At 43.9% G+C, this 16531-nt stretch overlaps 1 protein-coding gene across 1 annotated transcript in view; it reads right to left on the reverse strand.

The window, feature by feature from the left end:
* Nucleotides 1–16531, reverse strand: part of LOC103530805 (lethal(3)malignant brain tumor-like protein 3) — a 49682-nt gene that overhangs the window by 21743 nt on the left and 11408 nt on the right. The window contains 11 exon segments of the mRNA XM_030464509.1: nucleotides 687–772; nucleotides 2218–2294; nucleotides 3854–4005; nucleotides 5814–5905; nucleotides 6390–6525; nucleotides 7117–7221; nucleotides 8478–8566; nucleotides 9617–9674; nucleotides 11118–11252; nucleotides 11255–11280; nucleotides 11758–11866. Of these exon segments, the coding sequence (XP_030320369.1) occupies nucleotides 687–772; nucleotides 2218–2294; nucleotides 3854–4005; nucleotides 5814–5905; nucleotides 6390–6525; nucleotides 7117–7221; nucleotides 8478–8566; nucleotides 9617–9674; nucleotides 11118–11252; nucleotides 11255–11280; nucleotides 11758–11803 (1002 nt within the window). The 5' untranslated portion in view covers nucleotides 11804–11866.

Genomic DNA, 16531 nt, shown 5'->3' on the forward strand with positions numbered 1-16531 from the left:
AGATTTAGTCTGCAGGATGATCTTACTCCATCTAGGAGTCTGGCAGAGATGCTCCATCATCTCTCAGTACACTTGTTTCTGTGGAGGGCACAGCTGGCTCCTCCCTAGAAGCCCCAGGATCTATATTAGAACATTGACAGGAACTTCTCATTCCACTTCAGTTCCAGCCTCACCAACCAGGGGATGAAGGATTTGCACAACTGCAAGGTAAAAATATTTCAGAGTTTTTAAAACTTCATGCAGAGGAGACACCTGAGGGAGGAACTGTACACTTCTTATCCCCCCAAACACATGCCCACACATCTTGAGGAGCAAATCAGCTCTTTCTCCTCAACATGCCCTTTCTTGAGGCCCTTCACACATTCCTCTGACAGCTCCAATTATCTGTGTGGCCTGAAGGCTCTTCCCTTAAATTGCTAATGGAGCAGCTGAAGGTGTCTAGTTAAAAATCCTTGCCTAAGATAGTTTTTCATGGCAGTAAAAAACCCAATAAATCTTGTAGTTTGCTGTGTGTTTGGCTTTAGCAGCAACGAGAGATTGTCTTAAAGCAAAAAAAAATAACAACCAAAAACCAGTTTTACCCTCCTGGCACTGACATGGTGAACCACCATTAAAAAAAGCACCAGGCAAATGTCAGCAGTGTCCCCTACCCTCCTGATTTAGGACAATCAAAGGGATTCACCAACCAGTTTGAAAGCTCTTGCTGGTGCTGCCTGGGAATTAGTTTCTTCCAAGTATTTCCCCCATGAGAAGGCTTTGGAATCCTTGTATCCTGAAAAAAACACACAATTAAGATTAAAGAAAGAAAAACCCACATTTATTGCTACAAACAACAGAAAAATAGCTTTGTAACACATGGCTATTATGTTAATTTAGCACTTCACAAGTGCTGGTGCTGGGAAGTGGTCTGTTAATTCATACACAGCACTCAGAGCAAAGGCAGCAGCACAAAATGTTTCCCTAAGCTTCCACACAGGGCTTTAACCCTGACCTGAAACCCCCAAAGAGTTCATTTCTGTACAGCTTAATCAACACTGCTTCTCCAGAAAAAAACCTGCCAATTAAGAGCTAATAAGAGGATTCTGTGATGTGCAATGGCACTGCTATATTAATTTTCTGTTTTATTAACTATTCTATGTGTGAGTGCCTGCAAGGTTGTAAAAACTTCTTGTCTCCTGCTACTCCTAGCTGTGAAATCTCTCAGGCTGGAGATAAAGGCTTCATTGCCCACCTGGCTGTGCTGCTCTATCAACAACCAGATGTCTCTCCTGTTTAAGAAACTGCTACATTTAAGAAACTACTCCACCTTTTTCCCCTTTCCTATTACAGTACATTTTAGCCTCAGCATTGTTTCCTTTGGGCAGGGGGCAAGTCTGCAAATTGCTGCACATAAATCTCCCAGCAGAGAAATCAGAACTGTCTGGAGATTCTGCTGGGGGCACAAGCAGGGATGGTGTGAGGAGGGGAGCTGCACAGTCCAGAAGCAGGAACAGATGTGGTGTTGCTGCACAGAATTTACAACCCCTTTTGCATCTGCAGCAGAGGCACAGAGGCTCATTCCTCCATGCAGAGGGATCTGGTAGTGTCACCCACTCCACTGAGCTTGACACACAGTAATTACAGAAATTCTTGCTCCAGGGCTGTCGATCCAGCAAAGAGCAGACATGATTTTTTTATTTTTTGTTGTTTTTAAGGTGAATGAGGCCTTCCAGGGCCTGAAAACAACATCGATCTTCCTGTGAGTTCTGTCCTTTTTCATCTGCCAACATTCTCTTCATTTACTGAATTCCAGTGCAGCAGGAAGAGATGTGGCCTCAGTTATTCCTTCATTTCCAGAAATCCCACTTCATCATCTATGAAATCATGACACTGATTCACAGAATCATTCTGGTTGGAAAAGACCTTAAAAATCAAGTCTAACCATTAACCCAGCACTACTTAATTCCTCTTTCTTCTAGCTAAACTTAAAGGAAATGCTGCAAATACTTCGAAGTTGTTTCCCTCTGAAAACCAATTTAATTACAAATTACCAAACCCCATCCCCTTTTTTTAAAAGGACCATGAAACAAAACATAACTGCAGAAAGTCTGGATGTTGGTCAGTCAGTAGAGAAAAGAGTACTGAATGGAACCTGGAACTTGCAAATATGTTGTTCTGAGGAAAAGAGAGCTCACAGTTTTTTTGACTGAGTCAGGAAATGTCTCACTTTTGACATACCAGGTGGTGTTGTCAGTGGGGTTCCAGTTTCTTGGCAGTAGCCAACAGGACGAATATATGGGCTGCTTGCTTCACACCTGAATCAAAGAGGGAAAATTGGCTCCAGTCAGTTTGAAAGCAAAAAGAAAAGCAGGATTTCAAATGCTGCCTCACAGGCCTGTGCTGGGTTAGCAGATGCTTTCAGTGGGTGTGATCATGGTGTAAAAGACAAGCGTTGGGATTTCTAACCTCAAGTTTTTGAGGCATTCAAGCTGCCCACAAATATAGGGAAATATAAAGGAGAATGTCTGGTGCTTCAATAAAATGACAAAAAACACCCTTCCACGTGGTCCACACCAACCACAGTTCAGCCTGGACACAGAGCATTCAAGCTAAAATGCAAAGGAAGCAAAGAAATAAAAAACAACCCCTCATGCCCAACTGAAACACCACTGCTGTGGAGGAAGGGAACATTACTTTTAAGGTCTTTGCCAAGAACTGCACATTCTCCATTAATTCCAGCTGAAACCTAGGGGGTGTTTGCCTGGTTCCCACTTTTATTGCACATTTACATCTCCTGAGTCCCTGCAGAAGGCAATGAGCCAATTTGAGACAGTCCCTTTTGTCACATCTGCTCTGAGGAAGGGACCAAAGCAGTCTTTTAGATCTAGGAAAAACCCTTTGTGTTTGCAGCTCTACTTTGAAGCTTCATCTGCTTGTGTTGCCCATGAAACATTTCAAATTCCAAACAAAACGTGGCAGGAAAACAAAGCATCCCAGGCTAAAATGGTAAAGGAACAAGATCTAAGGTCTTGCAAATGGAAACACTGGTGCACGAGGTATTTATGGCAAAGAAAAAGAAAAGACCAACCTGCCATCAAACAGTGTCTATTCTGAAAAAAAACCCAAACACAAACAAAAGGAGCTGGGGGGAGAGAACACACAAAATCAGTGTTGAGCCTGTGCCTTGTGTTGCTTCCACAGACAAATTCAAAGAAAGTTACTCCATCGTGTAGGTTGGAAAACACAAGAGGGAAAACGTTTCCCTGACTATTACTCCACCTGACCCCAGCATGAGGGCAGGGGCTGAAGATTCTCAGGATGCAGAACAACTGCAGTGCAGGTCAGGACTTTAGAGCTGAAATGTTGGCAACAATTTTTATTCTTAAAGGGCTCTAGCCAAACCCTGCAAATGGAAAAGATTTGTACTGCTTTCAGTCCTGCCTGCTTCCAAAAGTAAGGTTTCAGAGAGATGCCAACAGCCACTAGTAACCCTGGAGGAGAGGATATTACTTACTCCAGGTGGAGTAACTCTTTAGCTCTGCAGAGGAACAGATAACCTGAGCATTTCCTGAGCTGACCCAGCTCAGTCAGCTGCATTACCTCAATCCCTTCTGACCTCAGATGTCCCACAGGCTGTTCAAGCCACCCTCAACTTTTTCACACTGAGCCACTGAGGAGAAATTAACAACAGGAGAAACTCCTGGACAATCAGCATGTTGTAGAAACCCAAAGTCTTTACTCACATACTTGAAAACTGAGTTGAGATCCCAAAGTCAGTGATGACATTTAAAATACTCACTAATCACCCTTAGTGGAAGAGCAAAAGAAACCACAGTGTACTTGCAGATGTATAGTAGGAAGAGAATCTCCTTACCAGTAGTCATAACTCTCATCCCAGTTATCAAAATGGATCAGCAGGCGGTTGTCCACCATGTCTGTGATGGTTGCAACACACATCAGTGAGGGATTCTTCTTGTCCACTGCCTCTAGTTTCATCCCCAGTCGAAAGCCAGAGGGTGTGAGAGGCTGAGGAACAGAACATCAGGAAAAGGGAATCAGCCACATTCTAGGTCAGGCTATTTGGATTGCCAGGAAGCTGAACAGGAGCCAGCAGTGTGCCCAGGTAGCCAAGAAGGCCAATGGCATCCTGGCTGGCTCAGGAACAGCGTGGCCAGCAGGTCCAGGGAAGGGATTCTGCCCCTGTACTCAGCCCTGGTGAGGCCACAGCTTGAGTCCTGTGTCCAGTTCTGGGCCCCTCAGCTCAGGAAGGAGATTGAGGTGCTGGAGCAGGTCCAGAGAAGAGCAAGGAGGCTGTGAAGGGATCCAGCAGAATTCCTGTGAGGAAGGGCTGAGGGAGATGGGGGTGTTGAGGCTGGAGAAGAGGAGGCTCAGGGGAGACCTCATCACTCTCTCCAACTCCCTGAAAGGAGGTTGGAGCCAGGGGGGGATTGGGCTCTTTTCCCAGGCAACTCTCAGCAAGACAAGAGGGCAGGGTCTCAAGTTGTGCCAGGGGAGGTTTAGGTTGGAGATGAGAAAGAATTTCTTTCTGGAGAGGGTGATCAGGCATTGGAATGGGCTGCCCAGGGAAGTAGTGGATTCTCCATGTCTGGAGATCTTTCCAAAGAGCCTGGATGTGGCACTGAGTGCCATGGGCTGGGAACTGCAGCAGGAGTGGATCAAGGGTTGGACCTGAGGATCTCTGAGGTCCCTTCCAACCCAGCCCATTCTAGGATTCCATGATTTAAATTCTCCTTATGGACCCATTTGATGCTGGTTCTAACCCCAAAAGCTCAAACCAAACCATAGTTTACCAGCAAAAGGACTACAGACAAGATTTCACAGAATCACAGAATGGTTTGGGTTGGAAGGGACCTTAAAGCTCATCCAGTTCCAACCTCCCTGCATGGGCAGGGACACCTCCCACTAGATCAGGTTGCACCAGGCTCCATCCAACCTGGCCTTCAATGCTTTCAGGGATGGGGCATCAACAACCTCCCAAACACAACCTTTTCCATGATCCTACTCCTCTCATGGCGAAGAAAAAGGAAGAAAAATTTCCCTGTGTTCTGGCAAGGATTGTTACTATTTCTTAGAAAAGAGCTGCTGGAGCTTGAGTCTCCAGGTACACAACAACAGAGACACAGAGGCTCAGTCAGAGGGTAAGACTGGACCTGCAATGCTCATGCTTATTCATGGAAGAGTTAGAAAGTCCTTCAAGGAAAAGAGGTGACTCTGGGAAGCTGAGCAGAGCTCCACAGTTCAGCCCTGATCCTACTGGTCAGTCCATGCACAGCCTCAAATCCACCAGTGGGGACTTTGTGTCAGCTGAGTGACACATCATGGCAGTGAGTGGTACAGGGAGGGAGGCTAACAACCAAAGCAAACAGCAGTGGGTGAAGGATGGAAAATACTCAAGATCCATTGCCTCATAATGAATCCCATGGTGCACATGAGTATGTTGCTGGAAACCAGAAATTATTTTGGAAATTATTAAATTAGAGGAAAGTGACACAAATACCTTGACTGCAGGGACACAGCAAAACAGACTGCTGTAATATATTTCATAAATGGTGGAGTAAATCTTTTCCTCCAGTATTAGGGAGGAAGGGAAATACAAATTCTCTCTCTCTGGATAGCCAGTGACTGGGGAAAGGAAGAAGAATTGTACTAGTTCCCCATCTTAAAAATAAATCACAGCAGGAAATAGCTTCCATCTGACTGTACCATGGTTGTACCTCTGACATAAGCATATTAAAAACACCTAAATAACCTGGCCAAAATTCACTCAGCATTGGTCCTATTTGAAACATCTTGTACTCAAGATCACCACTTACAGTGCTGAGGGTCTTAAAAAGGCTTTTTGGAGCTGCTTGAGCTTTGCAATTCTTCAAATAGGAAGTCCAATTAAATTCTCCCTCCTTGAAACCTAGAAAGAGAGATAAAAGGAAAGTTTAACACAGCCCTATTGCATTCAGATCAGTCTTTTTCAGAAATGGATATTACCTGGGAAGAACATGAACTTTGCATGGTAACTGCCCTTCTATACTCTTCAGGGGCTCTGCAATTCAGCTAAAACATCTCTTCCTTTTTCAGTATAATGTCCAATCATTAATCTCAACCTTCAAATGTTTCTAGGAAATGGAATGCAGGAACAAAGCAAGCTCTCATCTACCTGAGCCTCCTTGCTTTAGCTGCACATCCAATAAGGAGTTTCTAATTTGACTAACATCAACCTCTGGGAATAGCAAAAGGAAGCTGGTTTGTTCTTCTGTGATTCACTGTCTTGGTTACACCTCTTCCCTTTAACCCACTCAAATGAAATCACACTAAAAATGAAACCAGCAGAGCCAGGACACCCAGTTCTTAGCTGAATTTATGGATTCTTGCACACCATTCTATTTTTTTCATACCTTTAGGAGGGAGCAGTTTATGACTTGTTTTTTCACACCAGCCAACAGGATGGATGTCTGAGGAGTCAGCATTAACCCAGAAGTCATAGCACTCTGGGTAACCATCAAAGTGCAATCTCATTCTGTACCCTTGTACCTAGAATGAGGGGAGCTCTGATTACCATAAAGGGTTATAAAGAAAAAACACCAATCAAACACTCATTCTGTATTTGGATATTTCTTTTTCCTCGTTTATATCTCATGGTTTCCATGCTGAAAATACAGCTGGTCAGTGTAACTTCACTGGCCCCCTATTCAACACTCATGCACATATTCCTGTCTGGCAAAATCTGGAGCAGAAATGAATCAGGAGAACATTTATGCCCATCCCAGATCAACACAGATTTCACAGAACTGAAGCAGCATAAATGCATTTCAGCTTGCTTATATTTACTAAGTCTTAGGGCCTGACTGCACTGGTTTTTTCATATTTATTCACTGCATGCAATTACCAGGGTCACTACTGTGAGACAATTGCAAAAAGCTGACATTGGGATTTCAGATGAAGTGGGATTTCAGATGTCAGGTGCTTAACCACCTAACACTGCTCCTTCCTTGCCACTTTAATTAATTAATGGTTAGGAGGAGTTTAAAGTTCTATTATTATTATCTTATCTCAATACTTCTAATTGAGGAAAATCCAAATGTCCAAGGGACTTTGGGAACCAAAGATAGGAAGAGCAACTACCTCAGCCACTGTGAGAACACAAAATTGAGAGGGGTGCTCAGGATCCAGCCCTTCTAATTTCATTCCAGCTTTAAATCCATTTCGGCCTTGTGGGAATGATTGATACTGTGAGGCAGGAGGGAAGAAGGAAACATTTGTTTTTAATTCTTAAAGGCAAAAATCTATTGCAGAGCAGTCATTAGATACACTTAAGGCTTCAAGTTTTCAACTCAGAGAAAAACACTCCATCACTAAATGATTGCTGCTTTAACAGGCAGGCACAGCTCCAGAAATCAATAATGGCACGATCACCACATTTCAGATTTACTTGTTATTCTAATTAATCTCTCAAAAACACTGAACCACGAGGCTGCTGCAATGAGCTATGAACAAATCTTTCAGCAGATGCAGAAACCAGCTCTATTCAAACACAAAAGAATCCCCTTCACAGCCCAATGGAGACAAAAACAAAGAGCCAGGAAAGCTCTAAAATCATTCTGCCTGTGTCAGCAGGAGGTCAGGAGCCCACACTCTCCCAAAAGGTAACTTTTCATCTTCAAAAGGTAAAAGGAACAAGGCATATTTGGTCTGGAGCCCATTTACACAGCCACTCCAGAAAGCATTTGTGGTTTTCATTTATTTGCAATCTTAATCCAAATTAAACATTTGTAGAGAAGGCTTAAAAGAAATCTGAAGTGGAACTGCAAATGGTTTATTGCATCCAGTGCAGGCACCTGGCTTCCCTTCTCATCTCACTCTGGAAGGTGCCAACAGCCCTTGGCTTTGAAGAGCTGACTGGGAGCTGAACTTTTCAGGTGGGCTGATGCACTGGAGAGCAGAAGCAGCTTCACCAAGGCTAAAATCATCCTCTCCCACCTTCAAAGCATCAGACGACTGATCACAAATTCCACCCACCCTCCTAACAGTCACCAGAGACATCCAGAGTCCCACTGAGACAACCTGCAGCATTCACAGAGCTAACTGGCTTGCAGTGTTCTTCAGAGGAAGGCTGGAAGGGGTGCTGGATGAAGCACAGGACATAAGAAAGGCATTAAGCAGTCCCTCTCCAACATCACTTGCAGATTGCCAACAGCCCATTTATTCAGAACTACCCCAAACAGCCCATAACTGTCATTTATTTCTGAGTGAGATTCAACCAGCATTTTTTACACCCCAGTTTTGGGCAGGACTCACAGTGCAGATGCTTGTTTCCACAGTGCTTCAGGGCTGAAAACAAACGTGGGGGTTTTACTGCCTGCCTGAACCCAAACAACTCATCCATCCAACTGCTGAGCTGAGGGCAGCCTCCAAACCCACCTCCCTGTGAATTCTGTGAAGTTGCCTGAGAAAAACATAGCAAGAGAGCTGAAAAAACTGCCAACCTCTCTGAACAGCTTTAGGGGAGCAGCTGGCATCCGTTCCTCTTCTAAGTAGGAAACCCAGTTCCATACCTTCTTCTTTCCAGGAACAGCTAAGCAATCAGAAAAAAAAAAAGAGAAAAATGAACGTTTCTCTCCAGTGCTTCCTGCTCTGCCCTCTCTCCTCTTTCTCCCACGTACATGTCAAGGCTGTTTTGCTGCTGTACCCCAAGGGAGGCAGTGTGACCCAACTTTTGAGGAAAGGTATTGAATTCCAGCAGTAGGGAAAAACCATGCTCATTTCTCATTAAAAGAAAATATGTCACACAAAGTATTATGTCACAGGTCGAATGAATTGTGGCACTTAAAATTGCTGACAAGCTGCCCAAGGGAAGCTGCCACTGTAATGTTTGGACAAGATATAATAACTTTAAATTGTGGAAAATAATTCCTCCTCCTGATATTTCACAGAGGAATTCAGTGGTTAGATATAAACTAAAAGACAACACAGAGGCATGTAACTGCAGCTGAAATTAACCTAAAACAAAACAAATGAAAACCCAAATGAGTATTTGTTCAGTATATATATATATATATATACACATGCATATATATCTATAACCTTCTAATACACAATGCATCTACTAGAGAAGCAGCTACCAGCACACAGATGAGGAAAACAACTTGGGCAGGTGCTTGGATTCATTCTAGGAGGACCATGGTCATACACATGGAAAATCTTGGTTTAAATGCATATTAAAACCTGCCCCCACTTTAGGTATGCTAACTCATACATTTAAGCCAAAGTCTATCATCAATCACGTTGTTTACAACTTATTTTCTATTTCTAGTCTGTGGCTATGCAGCTCTCCAAAGTCAATGGAAAAAAAAGATTCTTATTGTCTCCAGTGAGCTTTGGACCAGGCTGTGCCCTGGATGCTCCACACTGTGCCCATCATGCAGGGAAATTGAGTTTATTCCTGCTAATATGCTGCAGCAGCCTGAATGTGCTAAGAGGGTTATGTACCTAATAAGCTATTCTGAATGTGAAATGAGCTCTACTGTCCTTTCCTCTTCTGTTTACTATTATTCACTTTATAATATCTAGTAAAAAAAGAATTATCTATAAACATTAAAGAAAAGAGACTATGAGCTTAGCTCACCTTGTTTTATTGGTTTAGTGTTTCTGCGGCTTTTCATATTATTTGATTTATTCTTCTCCTAGACACAGATATGTTAAAAAGAAGTTTAGCAATATTGTTTTTTCCTCTCTCTTTGATCATCTCATAATGCAGGTACAGTCAGGGTGTAACATGTAACTAACAGGACTATTAGCTGGGATTATTTTCTTTTGAATAACCCCGCAAGAACATTAGGAGGGTATGGTACATAGATAACTCTGATCCTGCAGCATTCCAAAGTGCTTTACAAATTATTTAATATATGCTACTGATGTTCATTTAAATATGGCTACTGAAGAGCAGCGTGGGCCCAAAATCTCCATTACAACACACAGGATTTGCTTCCTGCAATGCAGGATTCACTGCTCACATGAGGAACCTTGCTGTAACACTCCTCTTGCCTTTTCCTTTCAGAGGCTTTTAATGTCCCCCTGTGCCAGGGAACTGACACAGAAAAAGAATCATTCATGAAGCCCTGAAGAGAGCAGAAGCTTCAAGGAACTGAAGTCATAGCTGAACATCCCAGAAAAACGTTGCCTCCCCGTGTCATGTTCCAAGCCAGTCACATTTCTTCAGTGGCATTTTCAAACTCATGTTTAGTGCACCCAGGGCTGCCATTCCCCCCAGCACACCAAAAAAGGCAAAAAAGGGCCAAATCTGAGATGCAAAGTTCCTTGCCAAACACGTCCCAGAAGAGACAGAGGGGCAGTTGCAAATGAGGAGGAGGGGAAGGGGGAAAAGACAGAACACAAGTGCTTCTGAAAACATAAGTGCTGTGAAAACATACACACCCCAGGGAAATGCTGAGCCATGAGAGGAGTTATACTGATCATGACATCAGAAGTTTTAGCTTGCATTACAAACCCACAGTCTCTGCACTACACAAACACGTGTGACACATGAATATAAATAAAATGGTTGAGGCCTGAGATGCTATACACACACAGCAGCAGCGTGTGGACTGGCACAACGTGAGCCCCCTGAAGGCAGTAAGATGCTTAATAATCATTAAGAAAAGATGAGGTCAGGCCTGAGGTTCTCTTCATCCACCATTAATACAGGGTTTTCAGCCCTGCAATGAGTGCACATGCAAGTACATAATAAAAAGCAATCAGACTCTGAGGTCTGACACTCATCTTCAGTATCACGTAACAGTACTTGACTGTAGTCAGATAAAGGATTTTTGGAGGTATGTGGTTTTATTACTGTGAAATACAGTGCACAAGGCTGTAACTACACCTATAAAGTTCCAGTCTGAAATCCTGACTTGGACTTGACATGAGCTCCTTATCCATCTGATTTGGGAACAGATATTCTCATTACTTGGGAACAGATATTCTCATTTCTGATGTAAATCAGGATCAGACCCAGACCAGTCTCACCTCCCTCAGCTCAGTTTGCATCACTCAGTGAAATGTGAGACACAGAATGGTCCCTGCTCTTCACAGCTCTCTTTAAAGAAAATACATGCAGCCTCATTTACCTCATCCTCATCTGCATTTTCCTCCTCATCCTCAGACTCCAGCAGCAGTCTTCTCTTCTTTCGGACACGTTTGACAGGTCTGCCAGCCTCGTTCATCTGACAGCCACTGCTGGTATTAAGATTTCTACTACTCCCCCTGTTTCTGCAATCATCTGGAATGTCTCTGGTATCACCAAACATCCAAAATTGAGAACAAAATCAAATTAAAATTGCAACAATACTCCTGCAGTATTCCCATATGTCTCTGCACCTCTTTAGGATGCCCGGAGCTGAGCACCTGAAGAAGTGAATCCTCTTTGCAGGATTTGCCAGATCCACCTCTTTCCACAGCACTCCAGAGGACTGGCACAGCTCTCACCACTGAAGCAGCTACTTGGTAAACTTCCCTTTTTACAACTCCACCGAAATTTAAGATATCATCCTTATTTGTAGCAAGATGGGAAACTGAGGCATCAAGCACACAACCAGCATTTCCCTGCTGGGCAGAGAAATGAGGAGACAGCTCCTGAGAGGAGCTTTCCTCTGCCAGGGATGGGAGCCTCAGCCAGGCCATGGGAACACCTGCACTGAGGATCTTCTCTAACACAGTGTGCTCTTTAAACATCTGTAACAGAATAGGAGGAATGTGGAGTTTCTTTACCTGTCCCTGTGCTGCTGGGAGCCCGTTTGAGAACTGAACTTTCCATTCTCAAAGCAATCCATTTGTTCACAGGTTTGGAAATCAGCACGGGGCTCGTCTTCTCTGAGCACTGCAGAAAAAGACAACTCTTCAATTAAAATATTAAAGCACCTTTCATGCAATTAGTTCTGTCAAAGTCTTTTACAAACTTCCATTAAGTGATCCTCAGTAGCCCACTCTGAGGGAAGTAATTATTATCTGTGTGCTGGCAAATGGAGAGAATGTTCCACCTTATTAAAGAAAAAAACTCTTTATTGGCAATATTATAACTTTGGAGAAGCCTTGTAAAAGTGATAAAGGAGGATATAATTTCAAGCACATAATCACAAAACTTTTTATATTTCTGTATTCCTAGTAACCCTCAAACTTGAAAGACCAATGCCAAACAAGTCCATCTTGTTTGGATACTTTTAATACATTTGGTTGAGTTTAAAATTTCCCAGCTTGATACATACTTTGTATGTATGAAAAACCTTCATAGGTTGCCTCTAAAAATAGCACATTATTGATGGGAGAATAGAAACAATTATTTCTATATCTAGCAAGGGATATATATCAATCTTTCATCTGAATGGAAGCGTGAAAATGTTAGGAATAACTCCAATATATCATTAATGTTTACTTTCTCCTATGATAGAGCTCTTCCTGGTGCAAATTAATTTATGCTTAATATTTCAACAAAGCACAACTGCAGGGGTCTTCATGACCAGGCATCTACACTGATCCCCATGCATCCTTTGCTCAAGTAACCTGACACGCCAGTGGTGCAGGGGGGGTTCTGCATTTAGTGGCACTGTTTGCGTGCACTGCTCTGATCAATCCATTTGTGAATGCACCACTAAACACTTTAAAAGAAAAAAAAAAAAACCCAAACCACACCACACAACACCAATCCAAAGCACTGAGATGAATCACTTTGCTTTTTGTTTAAAGCCATTTCCCTTGTCTTCTTGTACCCATCTGAAGACACTGATATTTTCCCTTTTTATTTGCTTATTCCCTGTAGTCCCTGACATGGATGTCAGATGGTCCTGGATGAAAGCAGAAGGGCTGCCTACACACAGAGGGCACTCACACCTCCTTCTATCACAACCAGAAGTCTCTCCTTGTGCCATCAGGGACCAGAGAAAAGACAAAACAGGGAAAATCTGCAAAAACCCAGAGTGCCTGAAGAGCTCTGCTGGATTAGAAGTCACACTGATCTACAGAACACACAGGGCTCACAGGGGGGGTGAAAGATTCTTAGTGCTTGGTGCTCTTCACCTGATGGATTACCAGCTCCTCAGCTCACACAGCCAAGGAGAAGAACCCAAAACCAGCAGGAGTGCAAGAGAATGTCTGTAAGGGCTTACAATGAAATCTGAGATGAAAAAAGGCAGCAGGGAAGACAGGTACAAAGCCTTCCTACCCGAAAACAGAAATAGTTCCATCAAAACTCTGGGGAAAGCCAACTGGCAGACACTTGTCCAGGCTGGCAACATGAGGAGAGGAATTCAAAGTTCTCTCCACAGGGATGTATGAAGGCAGCAGTGTAGCCCTTCCTGTACTGCTGCAGGAAACCTTACCCAAGTTCCCTCCAGTTACTGCACCAGGACACACTGGTGATGTTGAAGCCCCTGAACACTCTCCAGCTGCCCTCCCGTGGTATCTTGTGTGTCCCAAACTAATTCTCAAGTCTCCTGCCACCACCTTGGAAGATCTGGCTTAGCACAAGGCACCAGGCAACCCTAGCAAGGGATCCCTGTGCCGTCACAGTTAAAGAGCATCTTTATGGTGTGACCTCAGGTGGTGCTTCATGGTACTCTTGGGATCAGAGCTCTTCACTGCACTCACTCCCCAGCACTGGTCTCCATCAGTACCGTGTGAACACACTCATGCACATTTCTGAGGGAGATCTACTGAATCAGGGATTAATTTCACCAAAGGAAACTAGAGATTTATCATAGAGAAGCTGAACCAACCCAGTGGAGTTAAAAGAGCTCAGAGGTTATCATATAAATGTCCTGGTTTGAGCAATTGATTTCTGGATAAGCAGAGCAAGCAGGTCTGCAAAGAACTCCTATTTCATGCCCATTACACTGATATGCATGTCAGTAACATCCTTGTATTATCCTGTCAAAACTGTTTTTCCTTTATGTTTTGCCTTGGAGCCCCCATAACCCTGATGGCCAATAGTATAACTCTTGTTAGCCTGGTTAGAGGAGACTCTTAAAGGTGTTGTCAAGATAATTTACACTACTGGGGATTCATCCTGAGCCAGGAACACCAGGTTAGCACAGCACTGTGCCATCCTGTTTGCCTCCACACACCCAACCAGAGAAAGGAATCACTCTGGGGGCTCCCATTGCTCCCAGAAGTGATCAGCTAAGGCCCAGCTGTGCCAGTAAACCAAAGAGTCCTGCAGCTCAGCCTCATGCACCTTCAGTACAGCCCCAGGGCACTCCTGGGCTACAGCATCACAAGCAGTTCCCAAGAATCCTTCAGGAGTTAGCACAGAGCTCTTGACACTTCCCAGTGGGTGTAACCACTCTGGTTTGGAAGCTGAGAGTGTTTAATAAAGTCCAAACAACCAGACCATTGTGGTCCCAGAGCTCCAGAACAGGCAGTTTTGGTTAATAGAGATGCAGACTTAATTGCTGTCGTGACAGTGCTGGGGAGAAACACTGATGTTATTGCTGATCCACTGCCCAAGAAAGAAAAGGCTCCAACTTCCCAGAATCACCACTTAAAACGTTCCCAGGACAAAAGTTGTAACTCAGCATGAGAGGGATGTTTGACCACATCCATAAATCAGCCCAGATGGTTTCTGTAACCCCACTTACCTTCCACAGAGGTGAGCACAATGCCTGTGCCAGGTACTGTTCTGGCTATGCAGGAACTACATTCATTCTAAATACTCCCTGAAAATATCTGAAATGAGACAGTGACTCACAGCACACACTGTGCCAGGCAGCACTCAAACACACACTTCTGTTAGACCTGTTTCTAGAGGATTTTTTTCAAAAAACTGTCTATTCCCTTCCCAGCAATAAGCTCACCTTCCAAACCAGTGCTAGAGGCTGCAGAAGAGTTGATAGCAGCAGGAGCAAAACTGGCTGGGCTGGCATTTACTGCAGAGGCTGAAAGAGTTTTTATGGCTTCTGCTTCTGCTTCAGTAATGATTTCTAGCAGTCCAAACTCATTTAAACAGAACTGCAGGTAAGAGAAGAAAGCAAGAGAATAACCAGGAGTAAAAGGGCCAGGAAAGGGGACAGGCAGCAATAGGATTCCCTGAGGAGCAACTAGGTAAGGGATGAAAAAGAAATGGCAGAAGGTACTTTAAAAAGCACTAGAAATAAGTAACAGTAAATGTGAGAAATACTCAACATAATTCTTTCTCAAAATGCCACCAACAGACCCCCCAAAAACCCCAATGATACATTTTGCTGACAAGGAAGGAAAGCAACATTAATTCTACCTGCTCTGGATGGGCTCCTCTTACAAAACATGGACCTCAGACAAACACATCAGAAAAAATACCCTCAGAAAAGCAGTTTAACCCAAACTCTGCTCTGATGATTAAAATTCATCCAACAAAGCACCATCCCATTTACTGCAGTTACCACACACAACAACTTCCCTAAAATCTGAGTGCAAGCAGGAATCACCCAGCTGTTGACAGAAAGGTCACGTTCCACAGGAGAATTTGTCCCAAATGTTCTCCAGCTGGTGCTGGAGGGGCTTGAAAGACCTCAGAGCCCTGAGACCCCCAGGGCTGCATGAACACAGGGAGCATCTGGAGCTGCAAGAGCCCAGAGGTTCTCAACCCTTCTGCAATGACACCTGATGGGCTGGTGGGAAAAGAACTTCCCAAAGGAGCAGAGGAATGTGGGGATAGGCAAAGGCAATGCTGCTGAGGAAGAGCAGGAACTGAGAAATACCAAACCTTTCCTTCCTTTGACAAGCTCCTCCTTGCACAGGACCACTCAGCTGTGAAAGCCTCGGTGGGGCCCTGATCCAAGGCAAGAGGGGAGAGCCTCAAGTCCAAACCAACTGCTTCTGAAAAACCTGGAAATACACCCACCAAGCAACAGGCAGAGCAAGAAGGGAGGTGACAGGGACCAGTACAGCCAGGAGACACCATGTCATAGCTCCCAGTCCCACCTTGCCTGAGTTTTGACCTTCAAGACATCAGCTGCTGGGGTAGGTGACTCTCCCCCATCCCCTGCTCCCTGCACACACACACAGACACAGACAGACACAGACACACAGAGACACAGACAGACACACACACACACAGACACACACTGCCTGTCCTGCTGCAGGCCAGGAGCAAATTCAGCTCTTGCAGAACAAGAAAAGACACACAGCAAAGTGCTCACACCATGGTGGAGCTATGGAAAAGGAATGCTATGTGGCAGATTTCAGAGACTCTCATCCTTGAAGCTTAAAAAAAGTTTCTTAGGCTATGAAGGTACCTTTCATTGGGCCAGAGAAAGTTATTAAAATGTGCCAAATAGTGGCAATGTGCACCTTGTATTAGTCCCAATCTGCAAAGGCAACTGAGTAAAATAAATTAATTAATAATACATAAATTTAAACTCCCCTTTCGATGAGCAAATAGCTCTGAAGATTCCTCACTCCTTTATCTTGGTTACTGTCTGCAATCCAGAGCTACTGAGCTCCAGAAAGAAAGAGACAAGTCAAAGGTGAGGTGCATTTGCAAGCTCTGCTCCAAAGCTTTTATTCACAGCAC

Source organism: Calypte anna, chromosome 23 (genome assembly GCF_003957555.1).
Source record: "Calypte anna isolate BGI_N300 chromosome 23, bCalAnn1_v1.p, whole genome shotgun sequence".
Classification (NCBI taxonomy): domain Eukaryota; kingdom Metazoa; phylum Chordata; class Aves; order Apodiformes; family Trochilidae; genus Calypte; species Calypte anna.